Source organism: Lycorma delicatula, chromosome 2 (assembly GCF_047948215.1).
Source record: "Lycorma delicatula isolate Av1 chromosome 2, ASM4794821v1, whole genome shotgun sequence".
Lineage (NCBI taxonomy): Eukaryota > Metazoa > Arthropoda > Insecta > Hemiptera > Fulgoridae > Lycorma > Lycorma delicatula.
In genome coordinates, this window is record NC_134456.1 from 236,837,480 (window position 1) to 236,859,771 (window position 22,292).

A 22,292-nucleotide genomic window follows, 5' to 3' on the forward strand; every position below is an offset into this window, starting at 1 on the left:
ATAAGAAAAAAGTTCACATATAGGTCAGAAAACGGTTCGTTAGAGTTTTGGCTCGCGAAACATTTCGCCCTGCTTTCTGCTCCCTCTGAGAAATTAAACTGTACTAAAATTCGCATGATACCGTAATTCAATCCCCAATAAAGATGAATGACTACCGATTTCATAAAAAGTATCAGCGGCCTTTTTTGTCACATACTGTAGATGTTCCTTGAACCCGAAATTTTCATCAAGGATACCACCCAGGTATTTTAGAGTATTTTAACAAGGTGTCTTCATTCATCACCTATGAAACATACAGTCCACCCTCGCTATAAAATCTACCGCAACGCTGTTGACCAATGGCATCCCATCGACGTCGCAACAGTGGCATATCCTATTTTTGAACTGAAACTTACATTTTACTTTATACTTTAGTTTGAAATATCAGGAAAACATCATTTTTGCTTTTTTTAATCACCCATCACCTTCCTATGTTGTCTGAATGCCCAACATTTTCTGTGGGTCTTCTACCACCCTCCCTGGAGGCCTCCAGCTCTCACAAGGGGGCATTATCACCCACTTTGAAAATGAATGCTCTAGGTTAAGGGAAGAAAATCCCTGACAGAAAACCCCATGTCCTTCAGATTGAGGGTTGGGCATAATCCAACCCTGTATAAAAATGGCTTTTATGACAAAATGGAGGCCAAGGCTCTTCATAGGCTGTACCACCAAGGAGTAAGTAAGTAAGTAGGTGAATAAGATAGAAGGCATTAACACAAACAAACTTAATATGTTCTAAGTTTTTTTAGTCACCTTTTTCATATAATATATGAATAAAACTTTTCCTGTAAAAGTTATAAACAAACTTTTTTGTAATTTATAATGAAATTTGTTTAGAAATTTTGCTCTACAGTTTGTAGTTATTTGGACATATAAGAAAATTTATAGCTGCACATATAATAAAATTGAAGTTTTTTTTTACCATGACAGATGTTTAAGTATAAGTTGATATTTGTGATTAAGCCCAACGTTTCTGTATACACCATCATAACCTAACATTACTACAGACTATATATATCTGCAAACATACACAGTGAAGAAAATCTGCCATTTATTCAGAAAGTACTGGGTTTGAATCTCAGGCCTGTACTTTTCATAAGCTATGAAATTCATTTTTCTTGTACTCATTTCTTAATAATGAATTTAAAAAATAATATTACCATATTACAAGATCTGTTATGAAGAACAAATACCTATTAAGAATCCATACTTCTCGACTGCAACTTAGAGCTGAAAGTATAATTAACTTCTCCTTAGCAAAATTTGTTTTAATGTATACTGAGAATAGAAAATTCCATTCTTTTTCGGTCCCATGTTTAATACCCTCACAGTAGACTATTGTTTTTAAGTCCTCATGAATCCTGAAAACAATAAAATAATATAACAAAATATTAGTCTGTTATCCTTAGATAAGGTATTTAGAACTAGTATTCAGAATACAGTTTCAAATATTTGTCCATGACAGTTGCCAGTGAAATGTTTTCTGTAAACATCTGTAAGGAAAATATTGTCTCTAAATTGTTAAAAATGCATTTTATTTTTAATTATCCTCTGTATTTCATACAAAGCTAAAACAAAATCAAATTATATTTAATTGGTACATTATCATGTTAGCCCATTATCTCAATTTGTAACAGTGCTTGTGCTTGTATGGGATAAAATTCAAATAGCAAAACTTGTTTTAAAAAAGCTTTGTAAAATGGCCTTTTTTTAGCTACACAAAGCAATCTACAAGATAGAAATCTTAACTATTTCTGCTATATATCCATTTGAAATAGATATTAGTGAGCCAACTGCTACTAAAATAGTAGGATCTACACTCTCATTTACTCACATTGACATCTCAGCATTTATTTATTTAAGATGTATAAATAAAAAAAATAAAGTAACTGAAACAGGACATTTCTAAAAAAATCATTTAGTGCAGACTCAATTCATAGATTCTGATGAGGGCAATAAATGACAATTCCCTCCACGTGTTGCCGCTGGGTAGGTTAGATCTAGTTTCTAACTGAACCGAACATGGAGAATTTTGGACTATCTATCCGATCTTAACTTGGAATCTATTGCTATCTCTCACAACTTACAATTTCAATTGAAAAACAAAGTATGCTAAAAGAAAGAACTACCCCACGTGATAACTCAAGTAAGGAATCCAACATTGCTTCATGCAATGCATCAGGATCTAGGGTCTGGGGAGTCCCAACATCTGCAATCAGGATTAGTCAGAGCATCCTTGGAATCCTTTAACATTAAAATTTAAAAAGAAATAGTTCTTTGGCATTTATAGCTTCAGATAAAAAAAATGAATTTAGACAAAAATGAGATCCAAATTTTATCTCAAACCTAAGAAACCAGGTTTTTAGTTGACAATTGAACAGATATGATATGTGGAACAGATATGAAAAATTATAGAATTTTTAATGGTAAACCTGCAATTAAAATTATGAAAATTATGCCATTATTAGGTACCGGTTTTTATGTAAACAAGAAAATATAAGATAATGTACCAGAATTCAAATCCAGTTCCAAAATGCTGTCTCTTCTTAAAATTAAAAGTAAAAACAAAAATACATCTTTGTACTTGAACTAAACTAAAACTTAGTACTTCAACTACATTTTTTCTTGAATTAAAATCCTCATCAATTGCCATGCTCCCATAAATGAATACAATAGAAAAAATCCACAATAAGTAGAAGAATTCTGGTATCTTTTAGAAGAAGAAATGTCTAAGATTCCAAAGTTAAATACTTTGGGTGATTTCAATGCACAAATAGGCAGAAATATATATAATATATAATTATATAATATATATTTTAGAAATATAGTTGGTGAATATCCAGGATGTAATAAAACCAGCAAAAATGGTATATAAGGTTTACTGACTTTTATAAGTTTTTCAGTTTAATACAATGTCAACATTCTTTAGAAAACTACCAAGGAAATGTAAAACATGGATATCTCCAAATCATAACTTAGGAGAATTTCAGCTGGATCATGTAACTATCTCCAAAAGAAATATTAAAGAGATTATGAATGTTACAATAACAAGAATTAGAGAGTTTGATTCTGATCATTACGTTTCTAAATTAAATTTTTACCTTCTAAAATTACAAATAAAAAAATAATTTAAATTAGTGATATAACATAGACAGAATTACTGTAACAAAGAATGCAATGGAAAAGTTTCAAGAAATAAAATATCCAAAAAAGGTGGTTGGCAATGATTATCTACAGAAATAAGCAGTGCTGCTAAAAAGATTTTTTGTTTAACAAAGATCAAGAAGAAAGTATGGTGGAATGAGAGATGTCTAGCTGCATTAGCATTAAGATAAAAAAAATTAAAAAAGTGGAAATCTTCTGGAAAGAAATACATCATGAATAGTACAGACAACAAAGAAAAGAAAAAGGAAGGATAAGAGGAACAAGCAGAGTTTTCAAAAAATCTCAGCTTATGGAAATGCAGGAAAACTTTGTTAAAAACAATTATAGAGATTTCTATCAAGTTTTTAGTATAAACTAAATGTATACCATGTACCTAGTGTCAGTTTTTAAGGAAAATGGTAAAATAAGCCTAAATAACTCTGAAAACTGTGAAATTCTCACAGAATATTTTTATAAACTTCTAAATTGTTCAGAAAAAATTGAGACAGAATTTTTATACATTGTTGAAAACTTAGAAGATGATTTCAACCTCTGAAGAAATTAAAAATTTAATTAAAACAAAAAAAGAACAAAGCTAGTGGATAGGCATCCAACATCTGATTTTTTTAAATGGTCGGAACCAAAAATCACAGGAGATCTAAAGATAGTTTTTGAAGAAATATGTAAAACAGAAACATTCCAAAAAACTGGAAAGTTGCTCTATAAGAAATGTGATAAGGAAGATGTTAGTAATTACAGAAGGATATCTCTCTTACCTACTGCTTACAAAGCATTTTCTAAATTTTTGAACAAAGTTGAAGAAATTTTAGATAAAGAATTATGTGAATTTCAGGGTGGATTCAGAAAGGGCAAAATCTGCTCAGAACAAATTTTTCTCCTAAAATCAATAATATGGCACAGAATGCCGAAATCTAAAGACATAGTTGTAGTATTTGTCGATCTATAGAGTATTTTAACAAGGTGTCTTCATTCATCACCTATGAAACATACAGTCCACCCTCGCTATAAAATCTACCGCAACGCTGTTGACCAATGGCATCCCATCGACGTCGCAACAGTGGCATATCCTATTTTTGAACTGAAACTTACATTTTACTTTATACTTTAGTTTGAAATATCAGGAAAACATCATTTTTGCTTTTTTTAATCACCCATCACCTTCCTATGTTGTCTGAATGCCCAACATTTTCTGTGGGTCTTCTACCACCCTCCCTGGAGGGTGGTATTATAATATAAAATTGTAACTGAATTTATATAATATAATTTTAAATTAATTATTATTAGATTAGACTAATAGATAAATTAATTATTATTAGATTAGACTAATAGATAAATTAATTTTTTAATTAGAATTTTTTGAATAAAACCATAGGTTTTTTATTGGTTTTTGGAATAAAAAGTGTATAAAGTTTTTATTACAAAAATTCTAAATCTAATTTAAAATTTTTTAATTACACTGAGTTTCTGTAAAAGAAACATAACAATCAACTGTTTAATAATTTTCCATTCAGTGGATCTTGAAAGGTAATCTTTAAATACTGATACAGGGTTTTTTGAAGGGAATTATAAGTTTTTATTGTCATTACTGAATGTTACCACAGAGCATTTTAGTTGATATTTTACTAATTTGATAGCAAGGTGATGCCTGTGCAAGAAGTTCAGTTTGTTTAAGGCTTTAGAATTTAAGCCTAATTTAGATAACCTTAGAGTTGAGTTGCTCCAACATATCAGTTAATAACTCCATAATTTGAGAGATATAGATAGAAAACAGTAAATCCTGAAAAACTTTAGTTAGGAGCCTGAAGACATCAGTTACGTATTCCAATTTGAGGTTTGTTATTTCCAAATTCTCGGTAAATGATATTATATGATGAAATTCTCTGTAAATTTAATTGAAGAGATTATGATTAGTCTCACAAGCAAATGGAAAACTGCATGATTGTACAAACATATTAAATTTTTAGACATTTTATGTTTTTGACATTGAATTATATTTTTGGTAGATACTTTTTTGAAACATTTCTAACATTACAGGTACAAAAAAATTAATTCTACTTGAAAATGAGTCTAGTTCCTGTTTAGAATTCTTTAAATATTGCATAAAACTTGCAGCCAATCACGGGTTGACTTTTTTTATACACAAAGTGTATCATGAAGTTCTCTCATGACTTTTATGACATATTCTATTTGTGAAAATAATGAAAAAATCTCATACAAACATTTGTTCTAAAATGCTTCATTTACGAGTTACAGTTAGTGACAGATTTCAGTTACCTGGTGAAATGAAATCGTACTGAAAATTTTAGAATGTTAATTAAGGAACAGAATTAGTGAATTCTTATGGTTTTTGACCTGAGAAATTAAATAAAATAAGGTCTCAGAACAGTACTAGTATTTGAGAAATTTGGGGTAAAAACTCCTGTTTTTTTATGATTGATGTATAATAACTGTGTTAAAAAGGTAATAAAAAAATAAAACTCTTTAACAAAGCTTGTAGAGAATTTAATTCTGAACAAAATGGTGTAAGATAATTGGATTAAAACAAAGAAAAGTTAAAAAATATTAGCATTTTATCTAAAAACGGTACACTAGACCAAAGTGCATATGTACCAGTTTATAAAAATGTTCAGAAATGAGCCTGCCATTTTCAACACATTTCTTGGCATGCTTCTGTACTTCAATTGCTGCTCTTTTTAGTTCTTTAGGATTGTACATAAGTTGCTCAGGTGCATCCATAATGCGGATAGTTAATTCCTCATGAGAATGTACTTTTGTTTTATATATTACACTTTTTAATCCATCCTCAGATGCAAAAATCTTAAGATGTTAGATCAGGCAAGCTTCGTGGTCAGGAATGTTGAACAGAAAGATCCGTTTCTGAGGGAAATGATGATTTAAGAGAGTGGAAACATCACAAGAGAAGTGGGGAGGCGTGCCATTCCACTGAAGTATACTTTGTGTTTCATTGCTAGAGTTGTTGTCCCAGCTGCATGAAGATGTCTTCATGCAGCTGGGACAACAATTCTTGAAGAATGTGCAAATAGACCTTACATTTAAGTGGCCAGGTAATATGAACAGCTGATTGTGAAGACCACACCATATATTGAGGCTAAATCGGTGTTGAAAACTGCCTTCCACCATTTCATGAGGACCTATTTCCTGAAGATTGTGAAAAGTCCCGCTTATAAGTTTTGGGATCTGGAATCCTACAATTCAGAAAATGTATTTCACATACTATTGCAACAACTCTAGCATTACCATTACTCACACCCAAAATGAATACCATCAGTTCATTCCTCTGTGGTAAATAACTAGCATTACTTCAATGGAAAACCGATCACCTTCAAACTAATTTCACAGGAAACCTTCACTAATGACAGCACAGTTCATAGTACCCAGTATACATGATGTACCTTACAGAATGATTTTATACACTAATACAGAATTGCACATGGATGATCAATTGTTATTGCTCTGCCAACTTTGAAATAATAATTTTTCAAACAATTTATTGTATTTCTGTCATTAAAAAAAAATTATTATCTAAGTAATTTTTATCTGTTTATTTTTCAGTTGTCTAATTTCCATGAATTAAATAACAATTAAGAACTTTATTCTGCAAGTTATATTACAAAAGGTCTTGTCATTCAAGTATGATCCCAAATGAATAGAAAAATGGAAACAAATTGACTAACACAGACCTTTTTCTTAGATATGAAGTGCAAATATATAAAAGAAACCATGATATTTTTTAAATTTCAGTTTTATATTTTATAGATAAAGTTTACTACCAAAAATCACATATTGTTTGATCAAAAAAAAGTTTTTAAATCTTACGAACATATTGCCAATCTTTTATAAAATTGCAAAATTAGAATAATATTGAAACTATATTTTAAAATTCATGTGTGACAAACATTTAGTTTTCTCTTTTTAGGATGTGCTTTACTTAATCATTCTAAACATTATACCCTATAAATAATACTCTACATTATGACATTTTCAGTTCAAACCTTATTCCTCATCCAGTTGTGGAGTATAATAATCTTTCATGGTTTAAAACTTGATTTAAAAAAATAATTTAGATCAGCGTAGAAATTCCTAAGTTTTAAGGAAACATCTTTTTTAATATACACATATTCTAATTTATTTATAGAGATCTTAATTTATTTATAGTGATGCAGGTAAATGCTTTGATTTATTTATATAGTTAACTTTGAGTTTCAAAATTATTTATTGTTTAAAATGTTGTTTATATTCCATTATTACTTCTTTATTTAGAGATATCTTAAGAAGTTAATCAGGCCAATTTTTGAAAAATATAATAATATTTTAAAAATACCAAAAACATATGAAGAGCATAAATTAAAATTATTGATTACAAGCAAAGCATGTTATTTCAATATTAAGGCATGTTCACAACAAGCAGTTAAATTATTTAAAAAGTGGAGCATGGAGCCTAGACCAGAAGAAAGTAAAATGTTGGTAAATTTATAATCGTATGATATTGTAATCGTATGGTACACTAGACCAAAGTGCCTTGGTATCACAGATTATAAAGAAGAAAAGCATTGAGTTTATTGCATATCTGCTTGTATGGGTGCACGAAAGATAGCAGAAAGGGTGTCTTATAACCATATAAAATTTTTATTTTTAAAACACAACTAATTCTCCATATTAGATCATCAATCTCACATCTGTTGCTGGCTGACAACATTGTTGCTTATAAGACTAATGTTTTTTTCTATGATCTGCATACTCTATAAATACCACTATTTAATCAAAATAAAACACAATTAAAATTTATTTATAGAATATAAAACTCCAAACAGTAACATACTAAATACAATAAACAAATAGAATTACTAAGTAACAAGATAACTGTGAACATCCTTGTATTCATTGTGTGATTTTCCAATCTAATGTTATAAGCAAAAGTAACCTGGTTGTATAAAATCTTGTAGAAATGTACTCCTGGCTGAGAACTATAGGATAACGAACAACACCTATCCTTCTTAAAAGTTTCTTTCAATGATTATTGCATTTCCACATTAAAGATGTGTAATATGTAATTAATACACAATTACTATATTTTCTAACAAGCATTAGTAACAGTTTGTCACCAGATCCCTTGAATAAGCATTAATTACAAAACTAAATTTCAATCAATTTAAAAACAAAACACTACAGTATCAAGTTTTTGATTTGTACGATGTACATGATGTATTTTTATATAATTTTTTTTTTTTACAAATGTTTAGTCATCTTCATAGCTCCTGACCTTCATAGGTAAAAAATCTTATTGCCTTTCATTCTGCAGGTTCTAGGATTCAGTCTCAATTAGGAACTATTTTATTTTACAGTAATTGTCTGTTATAAAATTGAATTTATCCAAAAAAAAGAAAAGTGATTGTAATTGGATACAATCCCTTTCAAATCCATTTTAATTAAAAGTTATGTATTAAAAAAAAAACTGTATTCTTAACAAAAATATTGATTTCAAGCACTTATTTTCAGATTATATATTTTTATGTGAGGTCAAGTTTGGTGACAAATATCTCATTAATGGAGTTTTAGATTATAATATAGTATGTATAAAAATTTAGCTTGTTGGATTTATCTGTTCAGACACATTTAAAATTTTTTAAATTGTTTAAATTTTAACATATTTTTTTTAAAGGTTTTACAAATTTAAACATTTGTCAGACACTTTATTTGAGAGGTTTTTTTTTATGAAAATCTGAAATAAAATCTGATTTTAGATCTCTGATTCATAAGGCTTTACCTTTGCCTGATTAAAATTTACAAAATTTATAACCAGATTTTTTCAACTTTTGGAGCAATGTTCATCAAACTGAATTGAAATATACGCTAAATTTTAGATCACTAATATTTTTACTTTTCCATTTTTTATATTTTTAATGGCTTTATATCTTCACACCTAAAACTTATAGACATATGAGAATTATTAAGTAGGCTTCATTGTAAATTCATTATAAATTAAATATTGAAGTGCGATTATGATGAATAGATTTTTTAATTCAATCAATACAAATGTATTGCTATTGGAAGGACTGATTCAGTCCTTCCAGTAAAAAAGGTGACCCAATGATGTCACATTCCTTTCAAGAATAAAAGGAAATTAATTCTTGTAGGTAGTTGCACGAAAAGCATTTACTGGAAGTTGAATCCCTTCCTGGCCATGTCCACTATGTAATTAGTAAATAAAAATAATTGTATTTAAAACATCATCTCATCCTAATTTAAATTTAGTGTATTACTTTAAAGCACTTTCATAACAAAGCTGTTTCCCATATCTTCACAAATTATAGTTGCAATCATATAATGTATTTATAAAAAGTGTAAAAAAAACAGAAATGTATAAAAGTTAATGATTTGAGATTACAGATCCATATGAAACATGATGGTAATGCTATAATATTCAAAACCAATGTTTTTTTTTGGATTCCAGAAGTTATAATCAGCCAAAGTACGGCCTTTGGAATCAAGAATCCTAAAAAGGTATCTTTTTTTTTAAATTAACCTAAAAAATATTTTGAATTAGTAAAAATGATTTAAAAGGCTAAATCTCAAGTATATTTTATAAAAATATATCAGTAAATTTTTTATATTTGTCTTCAAACTTGATTATACCTAATTAAAACTGTAGTTAGTCTGTATAAACCTGTAGTTTTTTTGTGCATTATTTTCCATGATGGTCAGAAATATTAATTTGAAGTTTAAACTTTTGTGATCTCCAAACCAAATTTTATAACAAATTGTTTTTTAAAAAGTTATTACAACCACCTTATCAAGTAATTCGTTTTCGGCTGTGCAACTTGTTCAGTTAATCTGCAGGTCACAGACAAGAAAGAATACATTTCACAAAAGTAACATTTAAAAAATAAACAACTAAAAGCAGATTGTAGATGGGGATTTTTAAATTTATTATAATATTTGGTTCACTGTTTTGTTACAAAAGTTTTATTTATAAAAAAATGGATAGTAAAGTAGCTTAGAAGTTATTCATAAAGTTTATATTTACAGAAAAAAATTTTTAAATATTTGAACTCATTTATTCTGCAAAGTATGTGCATATTCAGTAAAGAAAGAGAGAAGAATTTTAACATTAATAATTGTCAGTGATGGTCACTAATTTAATTTGGTATATTTGTTAATTCTCAAGTCGCCTGTTATTCTATGAATTGTTTTGAATTGAGCACATTACATGTTTGATAATATGATATCCTCTAAAAACCTGGCAAATAAAAAAAATATATGATCACTTTAAATAAAAAACTACATAGATATACAGTTGTAAGATTTCCATTTTTCAGTATTGAAACTAGTTCCAGAATTCAAAGCATCCTTTTCTAATAAGTCGTTTAATGTTATTCTATTCATGTATTTTGTAGCTGATATTTAATTGTTATCGAAAATGTTATCCTGTATTGTAGAAAGATAACTGATGAAGACATTCAATTGTGATTTGCTAGAGCATTGATTCACATGAATATATGTGCGAAGCATTTTCACAATAAGTGATATTTTTAGAAACATTTCAAGAATAAATGTTTCTAAAAATTGTAACCTAAATTGTAATTAGTAGTAAATAAAACAATATGTATTAAATTAAAAAAGGGTAAAAACAAGTCATGAATACCTAAATGTAACAAGTCCCCAGTTTTCCATAGCACCATGAATTAAATCAGGTAATGCAACTAAGTCTTGCTTTGGTAATGGAAATTTTATATCAAAATATTTCTCATAAAATGATAAAATCTTAGGCCCAAGTTTTTTAACAAATTCTACTTGATCTATAGCATCTTTTCTGGCCCATATTCTAAATTTAACATTGCCATCTGCTTTATCTGTATCTTTATGTTCCATCTCAGAAATCATAAAAGCAACTAAATAAGTTGACATTGGAACTGATTTTTGAAATTCATCCCACACCCAATCTGTTTTCCCTTCCCTGAAAAAAAAATTAAAAAATTTATAAAAAAGAGCTAATTTTAAACTTTTGTGTTATGTTAATGCTTTTTAATTTTATGATGTTCTCAATTTGACACATACTTGTATCTACATATTATTAAATAAGTTTTACACGCATGTTCAAGCTGTACTTTTCATAAAATTTACCAATTTTGTGATTCTTTTTTATTTTGCAGAGGAAGTTCCTTTAATGGTGCCACTATAAGTGGAAGATCTTTAAAAAAATCTTTTTAATGAAAACATCATTACACACAGAACAAATCACCAAACAAATATAATGCCAATGGATTATTATATAAACTAACATTTTTAGATTGCAAAATATTCAAATGAGATCCAGTTTTAAACAAACATACAATAAACATATAAAAGTCCTTCGCAACAATATAAAATCAGTACTTGTTGACCATCTCATAGAAGTTATAAATTTGTCAACATCAACACACCCTTGATATTCTGCAGTACACAAAAAGTACCACATTTGTATATTATGAAATACAAAAACATACATAAGTGCACAACAGTGATATACTAAATAAACTGACAGAATTCAAATTACACATGCTTTTCGACCACATTCTTAGTACATTTGCATAAAAAACTATTAGCTGACACTTACGGGAAAGGTGTTGCACCTGTCACTAAAGATGGTCACAACCATAACTGAAATCCTTGGAAGTAACATTTAAAAAAAAATTTATTGTACATTTCAGCTCAGTTTGTTGATATAAAAGCTTAAATTTTTAATTATAATAAATACATTATCTGTATACAAACGTAGGAAGATATTTTTAATTTTTTTCTTGTTTCATTAATTAGTTTTGGATAACTATAGCAAAATAATGTATAACCTGGTATTATCAGATTGATTTTAATATACATTCCTACATTCCAAGAGCTACATGGTAGCAATCTACTAAATTTCTTTGCTTTCTTTTTCTTACTGTTATGAAGATGTAGGTTCCTTAACTTCATGTTTTGTTTTTTTTTTTGCAAACAGCTATTGCTTTCATATGGGCACCATTTTTGGAGGCTTATCCTAATTTTAAAAAAAACTACAAGATAAAAATATTAATAATTGATTTTAAAAAATATATATAATGAAAATTAGAAAATAATATTTTGGATCCTTTAAATTAAAATTTTTTGAGTTCAGTTCTAAATTAAGGATAAGTAAATCTTTGGTTATTGTTAATTTTTAATTTGGCAGACTTCTAAAATCCTAAATTCAAAGACGAATTGGGAAAGTACTTTTTTCAGAATTTAAAGCAAATGTTTTTTAAGGTGTTATTTGTTTATTTCAACTTAAAAATTTTTTTTTGGTCTTCATTTTCTTCTTCTTCATTTATGGATTAAGCACTGCCTGTTCCAGCTTCTTTCCATCTCTTTCTTGGTCTGCTCAAACTTCTTCTTCCAACTGATTTATAATTAAGGGTCAGCAGAGTTATACAATCTTCCATCATCCTCTCCACATGTTCTGTAGGTTTGGAGGCAGTAAGGTGGCATCCTCACCATCAATCATAACCTGTGCAGTGCTTGTAATGTGGCTAGAGGATTTTATATAACTGGCAAGCTTCAAGAAGCCTTGGCCCGACAACTTATAAAGGCAATAATATTTTTTTTGTAAAAAACTTATTTTGTTGTTAATAAGATCTGTTAAATATTTTAACATATTTATAATACTTTTCTCAGTTTTAATTTCTTATTTGATCATATTTGAAATTTTATTTTTAATTTATAGAAATTTAATTTCACAGGGAACAGATTTCTTGAATAAGAATGATACTTCCATTTAGGCCAAATTTTGGAGACTAGTAGGGAATATTAGCTTATAAAAATTAAACAATCTGAATAATATGTTTACTAAATTAAAATCACCGATAGTAAAAAATCAACAAGCCAGCTAGTATGCAGCAGTCCATGTAAGGATTGTCACACTGTGTACATTGGACAAACACCTCAATACCTTAAAAATAGAATAGAAGCCCATAACTATAGAAAAAAGGAAGTGACAGTGCTCACAAAATATAAAATAGAACATAAACATTCATTTAATTTCAACAGCACCAAAATATTATACACATAAAAGGACCGACCACTCTAGAAATGATTTACATCAATAGAAATACAAATGCTGTCAACAATAGAACAGACATAGTGGATTAAGCAACATATATGTTAATTTAATTTAAAAAATCATACATCTATATTATAAATTTAGTTTTAAGGAAAACAATGTTTAATGTTTGTAATTTTTGAGAAAAATATGTGCATTGTAAAGGTTTCAATACACAGCAATTAGTAATCAGGTTACATAAAGAGATACATATAATTTTCTAAATATAAGATGAGCGATGTGTGAGTAGGGGGATCTATTACAATAAGGGTGGAGACAAAATATTGTTATCTAGGATGGGTAGTTCAAACCCACCAGGTTGGTTTAGTGGTAAATGCATCTTTACAAATTAGCTGATTTTGAAGTAGATAGTTCCAACATTCAAATCCTAGAAAAGGCAGTTACTTTTATACGGATTTGAATACTAGATCATGGACACCAGATACCAGTGTTCTTTGAAGGTTGGGTTTCAATTAACCACACATCTCAAAAATGGTTGACCTAAGACTGTACAAGACTACACTTCACTTACACTCATACATATCATCCTCTGAAGTAATAACTGACGGTGATTCCTGAGGCTAAACAGAAAAAAAGGATGGGTAGATCAGTTAATTTCTTAGTATGCAAGAAAGTTCTGTATAATGTGTGTATGAATGTATATTGTCACCTGAGGAAGCTTAGAGAATTCTAAGTAAAATGTAGTGAATTTATTTTATAAGTTTGTATAGTTTATTGGTTAATCCAAAAGATTAATAAAGATAACATTTTAAAGTAAAATATGTCTTGTTATATTTAATTCTATCCATTCAAGAGGAAAATAAACTTAAATAGATTGCTTTTAAGTTAATATTTATATATCTAAATACATTTTTTTTTTCCCCACGTGATTACCAAAAGCTGATATTAAAGCTCCAATTCTGGATCAACAATTTTAATTGGTGTTATATTAAAGCTTAGTGGTCATGGTTTAATTCATTGTTTGTTTATTATTTTATTTTTTATTTAGTTATAGCTATTCTTTTTTGTTAATCTTTGCTTATTTTTTATTTTTATAGTAATTTATTTTGTTTAATTCTGAGGGTTAAAAATTCTCATTGCTTATTTGTCACATAAGTTTAGTTATTTGTGAATTACAACTGATTTAGGTTTGATTGAGTTTCTTTTATGGTTGAACATGGATTTTTTAATCTAGTTTATTTTACTTAATTGGTATTGCTTGTGATCATTTAGGAGGACTAAGATTTTTGTTGTAAGGGATCTTTTAAATTATTTACATTCTTTAGGGTTTCTTTATTTTTATTTTTTTTATTTTGTACTATAATAAATATATCTAGATATAATAAATATATATTTGTGCTATAAATATATCTTGTTCTCCAAGATAAAATTTATTTTCTGAAATTTGTTTAATAATTTCTATTTTGAGATGGGGATTTTAATCAGGTTTTATTTTATTACTTTTTTCTACCTGTGATTTAATTATATTTTTTATTTTACTCATCATAGTTTATTTTTTGATTTAATTATAGTTAGTTGTTGTGTTCAAAATTATTCTATTTAATCACATGTTTTCTTCCAATTTTTTCATCTTTATTATAGTTGATTTTTTCCATTGTTTATCTAGTTTAAATTAAAATTCAAATGTTTTTTGACACAATATTAAAAATTCTATGTTTGAAATAAGAAATGAAAGCAATATTAGATTAAATACTTTTTCATTAAATTTAAATCCTTTTTTTTTTAAATTTAAAGAAAGATAAGGATTTTCATTAATTTTATTTCTGTTCAACTGTTTTTGCATCTGGTAATGTTTTTGTATCTGATAAGAATGAAATGGAAAATTAAATAAATTAGGGGTAATTTGTATTAATTATAACAATTGTATTATTTTTTTAATGTGGAGTAGATTTTTCACTCTGTTTAATATAAATGATTTCAACTTTCTTTCTTTGTTGTTTGTGTTGCACAAGAATCTTTTTTGTTAACCACAACCTTAATATTGATTAAGTCAATTATTAAAAAATAAATAAATAAATAAAATTTTACATAGTAAATTTCTTTTATATCGTACGTAATATTACATGCAATAAAAGGGTAAATTAATGCAATGACTTCTGAATATTTCATCATTATTACACAGTTCCATAAAAACAATTTTTTTACAAATAATTTCTTATGCTATATAAAATACTTACATTGGAGTTGTTTTAACTAATGGCATATTGCTGATTGCTTTCAGACGTTTCTTATGGCCAAGACTAATGGTAAAAGTTGCTTTCATTGAAGGTTCATCAAAACAAGGAAATGCTTCTCTAGCAAAAATTGACTGAAACTGTGTAATGGCAAGCCATCTGAAATAAAAAAAATTGTTTTTATAGTTTTATTATATAGAATGTTGGGGGATTAGTTTCTTGTCAACTTGTAAGTAATATGTATATTTAAACTATATAAACCACCTAGTACGGAATATTGAGGTAAAACATATCTTACCTTAATTTTTCATGAAAGTATTTTCATACTTAATTAAAATAATGCAAAATAAATAATTATGCAATAATGGAATTATTTAAATCATGATTGAGGTTGCGGGATCCTACAAAAGTAAGTACTTCTAAGTACTAAGTATCTCATTATTCTGTACTAGGTGGTTTATTTCACATAATTTAACAATACTGAAGAATAATATGAATCTTAAAAAAGATTAATTTCAGTATATATATATATATATATATATAAACCACAAATCAATAAAAACAACAATTATTATGAAAATTATTTTAACAATGTGAATGAATATAAATTAATCAAAATCACTGTATACTAAGTAATAAAATTTAAGAATATCATTACAAAATGAATACTGCAATTTATAAATGCAAACATCAAATTACTGTAAACCTTAAATTCTGTCCAAGGAATGGACACTTCTTATACTAAATAATTCATCAACATATCTTTAAAATTATAAATTTTTCAATTAGACATAATGTTTTCTTAGGTAACTTTAGAAATATTCATCCCCATATGGCATAGATCATGTTCAATTACTTTATCGCTACGTTCAGTCTTTGATATTTGTTATTCCATGAAAATATAGCTAGTTTTATCTTTTTTTTTTTTAAATATATGCTTGAAATCATTTTATTCTATGTATATTTTAAGAGTATTTAAATTATAGTAGAAAAATTCATAAAATACATTATATAGAATTCTACAGGACTGAGTAAATTTGTTTATTAAAGTTGTACTGTAAAAGGAGATAGATCCAGAAAACAACTCTTTACCATCTTCTCAACAATTAGCTAAAAAATGCTGCTAAGATAAATATTTTTTTATCCAGATTACTTTGTAAATGATGATGACTCTCTCTTTCTGCAAATCATCCAGAATTCTGACATATTGAGAGGCTGCGAAAAAACTAGTAGCTGAAATGTCAGAAGTGTTCTAATTTTTTAGAACACTTTTAGAACACAACATATTTTTGGTTTAACTTTTTACTTCTTAGGAATATTAAATATGCAAAGAAACGTTTCTTAACTTAAAATTTAAAATAACTGCACAGTAATAAAATAATTTTTTTTTTTTTGTCTTTTTTTTTGTCATCAAACCAGTCATTTGACTGGTTTGATGCAGCTCTCCAAGATTCCCTATCTAGTGCTAGTCGTTTCATTTCAGTATACCCTCTACATCCTACATCCCTAACAATTTGTTTTACATATTCCAAACGTGGCCTGCCTACACAATTTTTCCCTTCTACCTGTCCTTCCAATATTAAAGCGACTATTCCAGGATGCCTTAGTATGTGGCCTATAAGTCTGTCTCTTCTTTTAACTATATTTTTCCAAATGCTTCTTTCTTCATCTATTTGCCGCAATACCTCTTCATTTGTCACTTTATCCACCCGTCTGATTTTTAACATTCTCCTATAGCACCGCATTTCAAAAGCTTCTAATCTTTTCTTCTCAGATACTCCGATCGTCCAAGTTTCACTTCCATATAAAGCGACACTCCAAACATACACTTTCAAAAATCTTTTCCTGACATTTAAATTAATTTTTGATGTAAACAAATTATATTTCTTACTGAAGGCTCGTTTAGCTTGTGCTATTCGGCATTTTATATCACTCCTGCTTCGTCCATCTTTAGTAATTCTACTTCCCAAATAACAAAATTCTTCTACTTCCATAATCTTTCTCCTCCTATTTTCACATTCAGTGGTCCATCTTTGTTATTTCTACTACATTTCATTACTTTTGTTTTGTTCTTGTTTATTTTCATGCGATAGTTCTTGCGTAGGACTTCATCTATGCCGTTCATTGTTTCTTCTAAATCCTTTTTACTCTCGGCTAGAATAAAATAAGAACTGTATAACTTATTTTCACATTGAAAAAGGTTGATAGTGGTTTATTTTAACAGTTCATGAAAGAATTCTTCTTCAGACTTCCATTTTTTCTACATACCCACATATACATATGTACATATATTTTTTTCCTAATATAAAAAATCTTAATTATTTATGCAACTCTCAAATTTTTAAAAACATATTAATTTTAACGTGGATGAAATTGTTATTCCCCAAGATTTTCCAGGAGTTGCAGAACCATCAGTTTATAAAGTTTAAACTCTTACCCAGGATCTAAATTTATTATCACTTTCACCTTTGACATTCCATGTAACTAAGTACGCATTTTTTTTTTTTTTTTTTTGTTAAATTTAATATTTATTAAGAAAATACTTACTTAAGTCTATCTGTGTCTCTATCTACATAACTGGATCGATAATAACCCTTAAGACTTTCTCTAAGAGCAGCAGAAAATTGTATATTTATTAAATATTTTTGACCAGTAATAAGGACTTCTTGTAATTTAATTATAAGAAAATCATTAAAAGGAATTAATGTTACATTTAGTATAGTTAATATTTCTTGACTTTTATCAGTTATATTTTTAACCCATACACCTGAACTAGCTATTTTTAAATTTTTGGCATTTAATTTTATTTTATTTGTATTTTCAGTAATAATTACCTGAAACAGAAAAAATAAGTAACACATATTTTACTTTTAACACAATTTTTACTTCTAAATTGAAAATATTAAAAAGAATCCTTTCTTTGAATATTTTATACAATTGTTTTTAACCTTTAGCCATTTGCATCACAGGAATTCTTTATTAAAAAACTAAAACAACCAAAGCCAAGAAAAAAGTTATTAATTTTGTATAACCAGTTCAACCAATACTTATCAGTATTTTCTTTTGAAGAAGTTTACTTTTAAATTTACAGAATTATCAACAATCTCACTTGTTTGATAAAAGATAAGGTTCTTCTATGACTTAAACCATTTCTATTTTATTATTTGCAATTTAAAAACTAAATATGAACATCTCTTACTATTAAATTTGTCTTTTCTTAATCTTTACTTCCTTTTACGAAGTAAAGGAAGTATTGGGATCACAAAAAATTTCGGTTTTCAGATTTCATGCAAATATCCATTTTGACCATCCCTGAATCCATTTTGATTAGTTTCAATGAGACATCTGTACGTACGTAATGTATTATGTATGTAATGTGTCGCATAACTCAAAAACGATTAGCCGCAGGATGTTGAAATTTTGGATTTAGGACTGTTGTAACATCTATTTGTGCACCTCCCCTTATGATTGCAATCGACTGAACCAGAAGGGCTCAAAATCCAAAACAATTTGGATTTTGAACTTTTTCTTAACTGTAGTAATAAGCCCTCATTGAGAGCTTTTCAAAGATATATCATAAGTAGTACTTAGTTTCATTGGTTCCAGAGTTATAGCTAAATAAAATGTTAATTAATGAATTTGGATCTTACAAGGGAAGGCACATCAGTTCGAATTAGACTTCATTCCCTTCTTTTTGACTTTTCTTAAATTTATTTTTTTAACTTTATTTTTAATTTAAATATATTGATTTATTAATAATTATTAACCTGTGATTGTAAAAAAAATTACAATAAATAATTATTCAATAACAATAAAAAAAAAAAAAAAAAAAAAAAAGAAAAAGTTATTAGTGAAATAAAATTTTATGTACTTTTAAAAATGTTGTATGTAATTTAATAGGCATTGTTACATGTGTAAATGTAATAGATTTGGGGAAACTTCTGATTATTTAATATTAATTGAAAATTACTATTTAGAATCGTATTATTTTTGGATTTTCTAGTTTAATTTTATTTAATTATTCTCGAATTTCTGTTTAATTTTATCTACAAAGTTAAACTACACAGTGACTGAAAATAGATCCTAACAAGATTAACATATACACATGCCCGATCTTTACTAAATTGCAAAAAATTCTTATCTTATTGTTCATTACTCTTCTGATATTGTCAGACAATATTCTCCCTAGATTGGAGTTGATCATAATTTTGTTTATTTGTTTTTTGTTGCCAACCCTTTAATCACTCTTTGGTTTGATATAATTTTTCTTGTATATTTGTGTACACATTCTGTAGTTTTCAAATTTTTTCTTTCTTTACATATATCATACTCTCTTAATTTTTTATTTTTTCCTTGGTCTTAACGTTTCTTCCTCTTTATATTTACCATCTCTCCTAATCTTTTTATTCTTTCTTTGGTTTTAAGATTTCTTCCTCTTTATATTTATCATCTTCTCTTAATTTTTTTATTCTTCTCTTGTTCTTAACATTTTCTTCCTCTTCATATTCATCTTCTTGTTTTTTTGAGATATATTTCTTCATAGTATCTTTCTTTTTCCTCTACGATTGTTTCTTTTTCATTTTTGATTATTTACCAAATAATCCAATAATAAAAACTGAATATTTTACTTTGTAAGGTCAACATTAACAATTCTAACCAGTATACAGGAGTTCACTAAACTATCCTGTTTAGTGAACTTTTATTTTTACAACACACCAGAAATCTGAAACTTTTGTTAATCAGTAACTCTGAACTTTTTCTCTATCCTAATTTTTTGTGTAAGATTGTTTAATTAATAATTGTATAAATATTTGATGTTAATAAAAACTAATATTTTAGCAATTATGTAACTGTCCACTTTATTAAAATATTGGAGAATCATTTCTCAGCAAAAAAATGTGTATATGTAATTTATTAGACGTACAAGGAAGTCATGTGGTGTCCACATCATATTTTTACTTTAATCTCTAGAAATAAAGTATTAAAATTAACAAAATTCAAAGCTGAATTTTTTAAAAACAGTACATTGTTATGTATTTTACAAAATAAGAATTCTAATTTATCCGTGAATCTATATTTAACAATGTGCAAACTTTTCTTAAAAAATTAATAATTTTAATTGATAATTAATAACTCCATCGCTGTCAAAACAGACAAGAAAATCTTTTGTGTAATTCAACACAGCCCTTCATTCTGTCAGAAGAGCTTTATTGTTGGGTTTTCCTGGCATTTTTAATAAGTTACTACCTACTACTATACCTTGACTTTGTTGTACAGTTCTATCTTTGGCATTTTCAACATCAGCAATTTTCATCTTCACTATTACTTGGAATACTTTATGACTTTTATGTTTTATCACTATTCGACTAAAACCTTATTTTAAATAATAATTTAATTTGTTTTAAACTCAAAGTAACATAACCTTACTTAACTACACGTGATGTTATAACAGCTGTATGCATAAAGCAGCCAACTGAAAACTGGATAATTTAAATGTTTAATTTTTAAGAAGTAAAATCAGATATTAATTAATAGATAAAATAGTAAAAATGTATTTTTATCCTATAATAATTTGTCTGCGCAATAAATAATTTTTGGTAAAAAGAAATATTAAATCAAAATATCAACCTCTATGGAATTATAAACTGCCAACAAGTTCTATTAAAAAATGTAAAAATTACTTTACATTCTAAATAAATAAAAAACTGAATTGAGAATTCCATTAACAGAAAATGTTTTTGCAGGTGTCTTTATATATATTACTTGTCTTTAGATATATTAAATACTGGTTAACTCTGTATCGAACTTATCGTTCGATACATCTTCGACTAAAAACGTCGGTCAAAATTTTTTTTCGTTTTTTCAATTGGACCAATATCCACTGAAGAACTATTAATTTGGACTGACATACGCTTCCCACGAGTACCGGCAAAATACCGGATCACTCCCGCAAATGGCGCACGCACTGGAACTAGGATTACATACAACTGGGTTCACCGTGGTACCCCTTGCTCTACTACGTTCAGCCATCCACCACCACCACCTTGCGTTTCGGTTAAGTTTCATAAGGTGTCGCAACATCACCGCGAGTTAGTGTAAGATGTTGTTCTGCGGTAATATTGTTGTTCTGTAAGGGTATATATTGTAATTTCTGTAATGTTCATGGTGTGGTGTCTGTATATGACGTAAAAGGTTCAGCAGCTCAGTGCTGTGGGAAGAAAAGCTGCCAAGGCTAGGACCGGTCAATGGGACACCAATCACCAAAGTCTTAAAAAGTAACATTCCCTGTCAGGGTTTAATGAGCCCTTGGAAAAGAAGCAGAGAACTAAATTCACTCCAGTAAAGCCAACAGCCAGGTAAGAATTAATAAAACTGAGAAAACCAATGATCAAGGGAGAGACTTTAGTGAGAATGAGATATTTAATATGGAGCCGCATTGTATTCCAAGTAGGTACAGGAATACCACAGATTCATTAGCATGTATATTAAGCAAATTAGATCAAATGGATAAAAAGTTAGAAACTCTGGCCATTGAAAAGAGTCTTTAAGTTATTTGTTCTTAAGATTCCTGTTATTACAGTAAAATATATCGTTTAGTAAAATGTAATAAAGCAGTTATAAGACCAAGAAAACTCTGAAAAATAAATCACCAGAAAACCGGTCACTGTGAATAGGTTTTACTAGCTTACTGTTCATGAACACACCAACAATTTGGTGTGTGCCTTACCAACAAAATGTTGGTAAGGCACCAACAATTACATTTTCAATTAATAGCATCTGGA

The 22,292-nt window shown here is 27.8% G+C and overlaps 1 protein-coding gene across 12 annotated transcripts in view; it reads right to left on the minus strand.

Annotated features, from left to right (window-relative positions):
• LOC142319767 (aminopeptidase N-like) overlaps nucleotides 1-20,950 on the minus strand; it is a 35,221-nt gene extending 14,271 nt beyond the window's left edge. For all 12 annotated transcript variants that reach the window (XM_075357413.1, XM_075357416.1, XM_075357419.1 and 9 more), the window contains exons 1-5: nucleotides 20,770-20,950; nucleotides 18,058-18,344; nucleotides 15,514-15,669; nucleotides 10,868-11,179; nucleotides 1,233-1,400 (exon numbers count right to left, since the gene is read on the minus strand). In XM_075357413.1, coding sequence (XP_075213528.1) covers nucleotides 1,233-1,400; nucleotides 10,868-11,179; nucleotides 15,514-15,669; nucleotides 18,058-18,344; nucleotides 20,770-20,811 — 965 coding nt within the window. In that variant the 5' untranslated portion in view covers nucleotides 20,812-20,950. The remainder of the gene's footprint in view (nucleotides 1-1,232; nucleotides 1,401-10,867; nucleotides 11,180-15,513; nucleotides 15,670-18,057; nucleotides 18,345-20,769) is intronic.
• Between the last annotated feature and the right edge of the window lie 1,342 nt (nucleotides 20,951-22,292).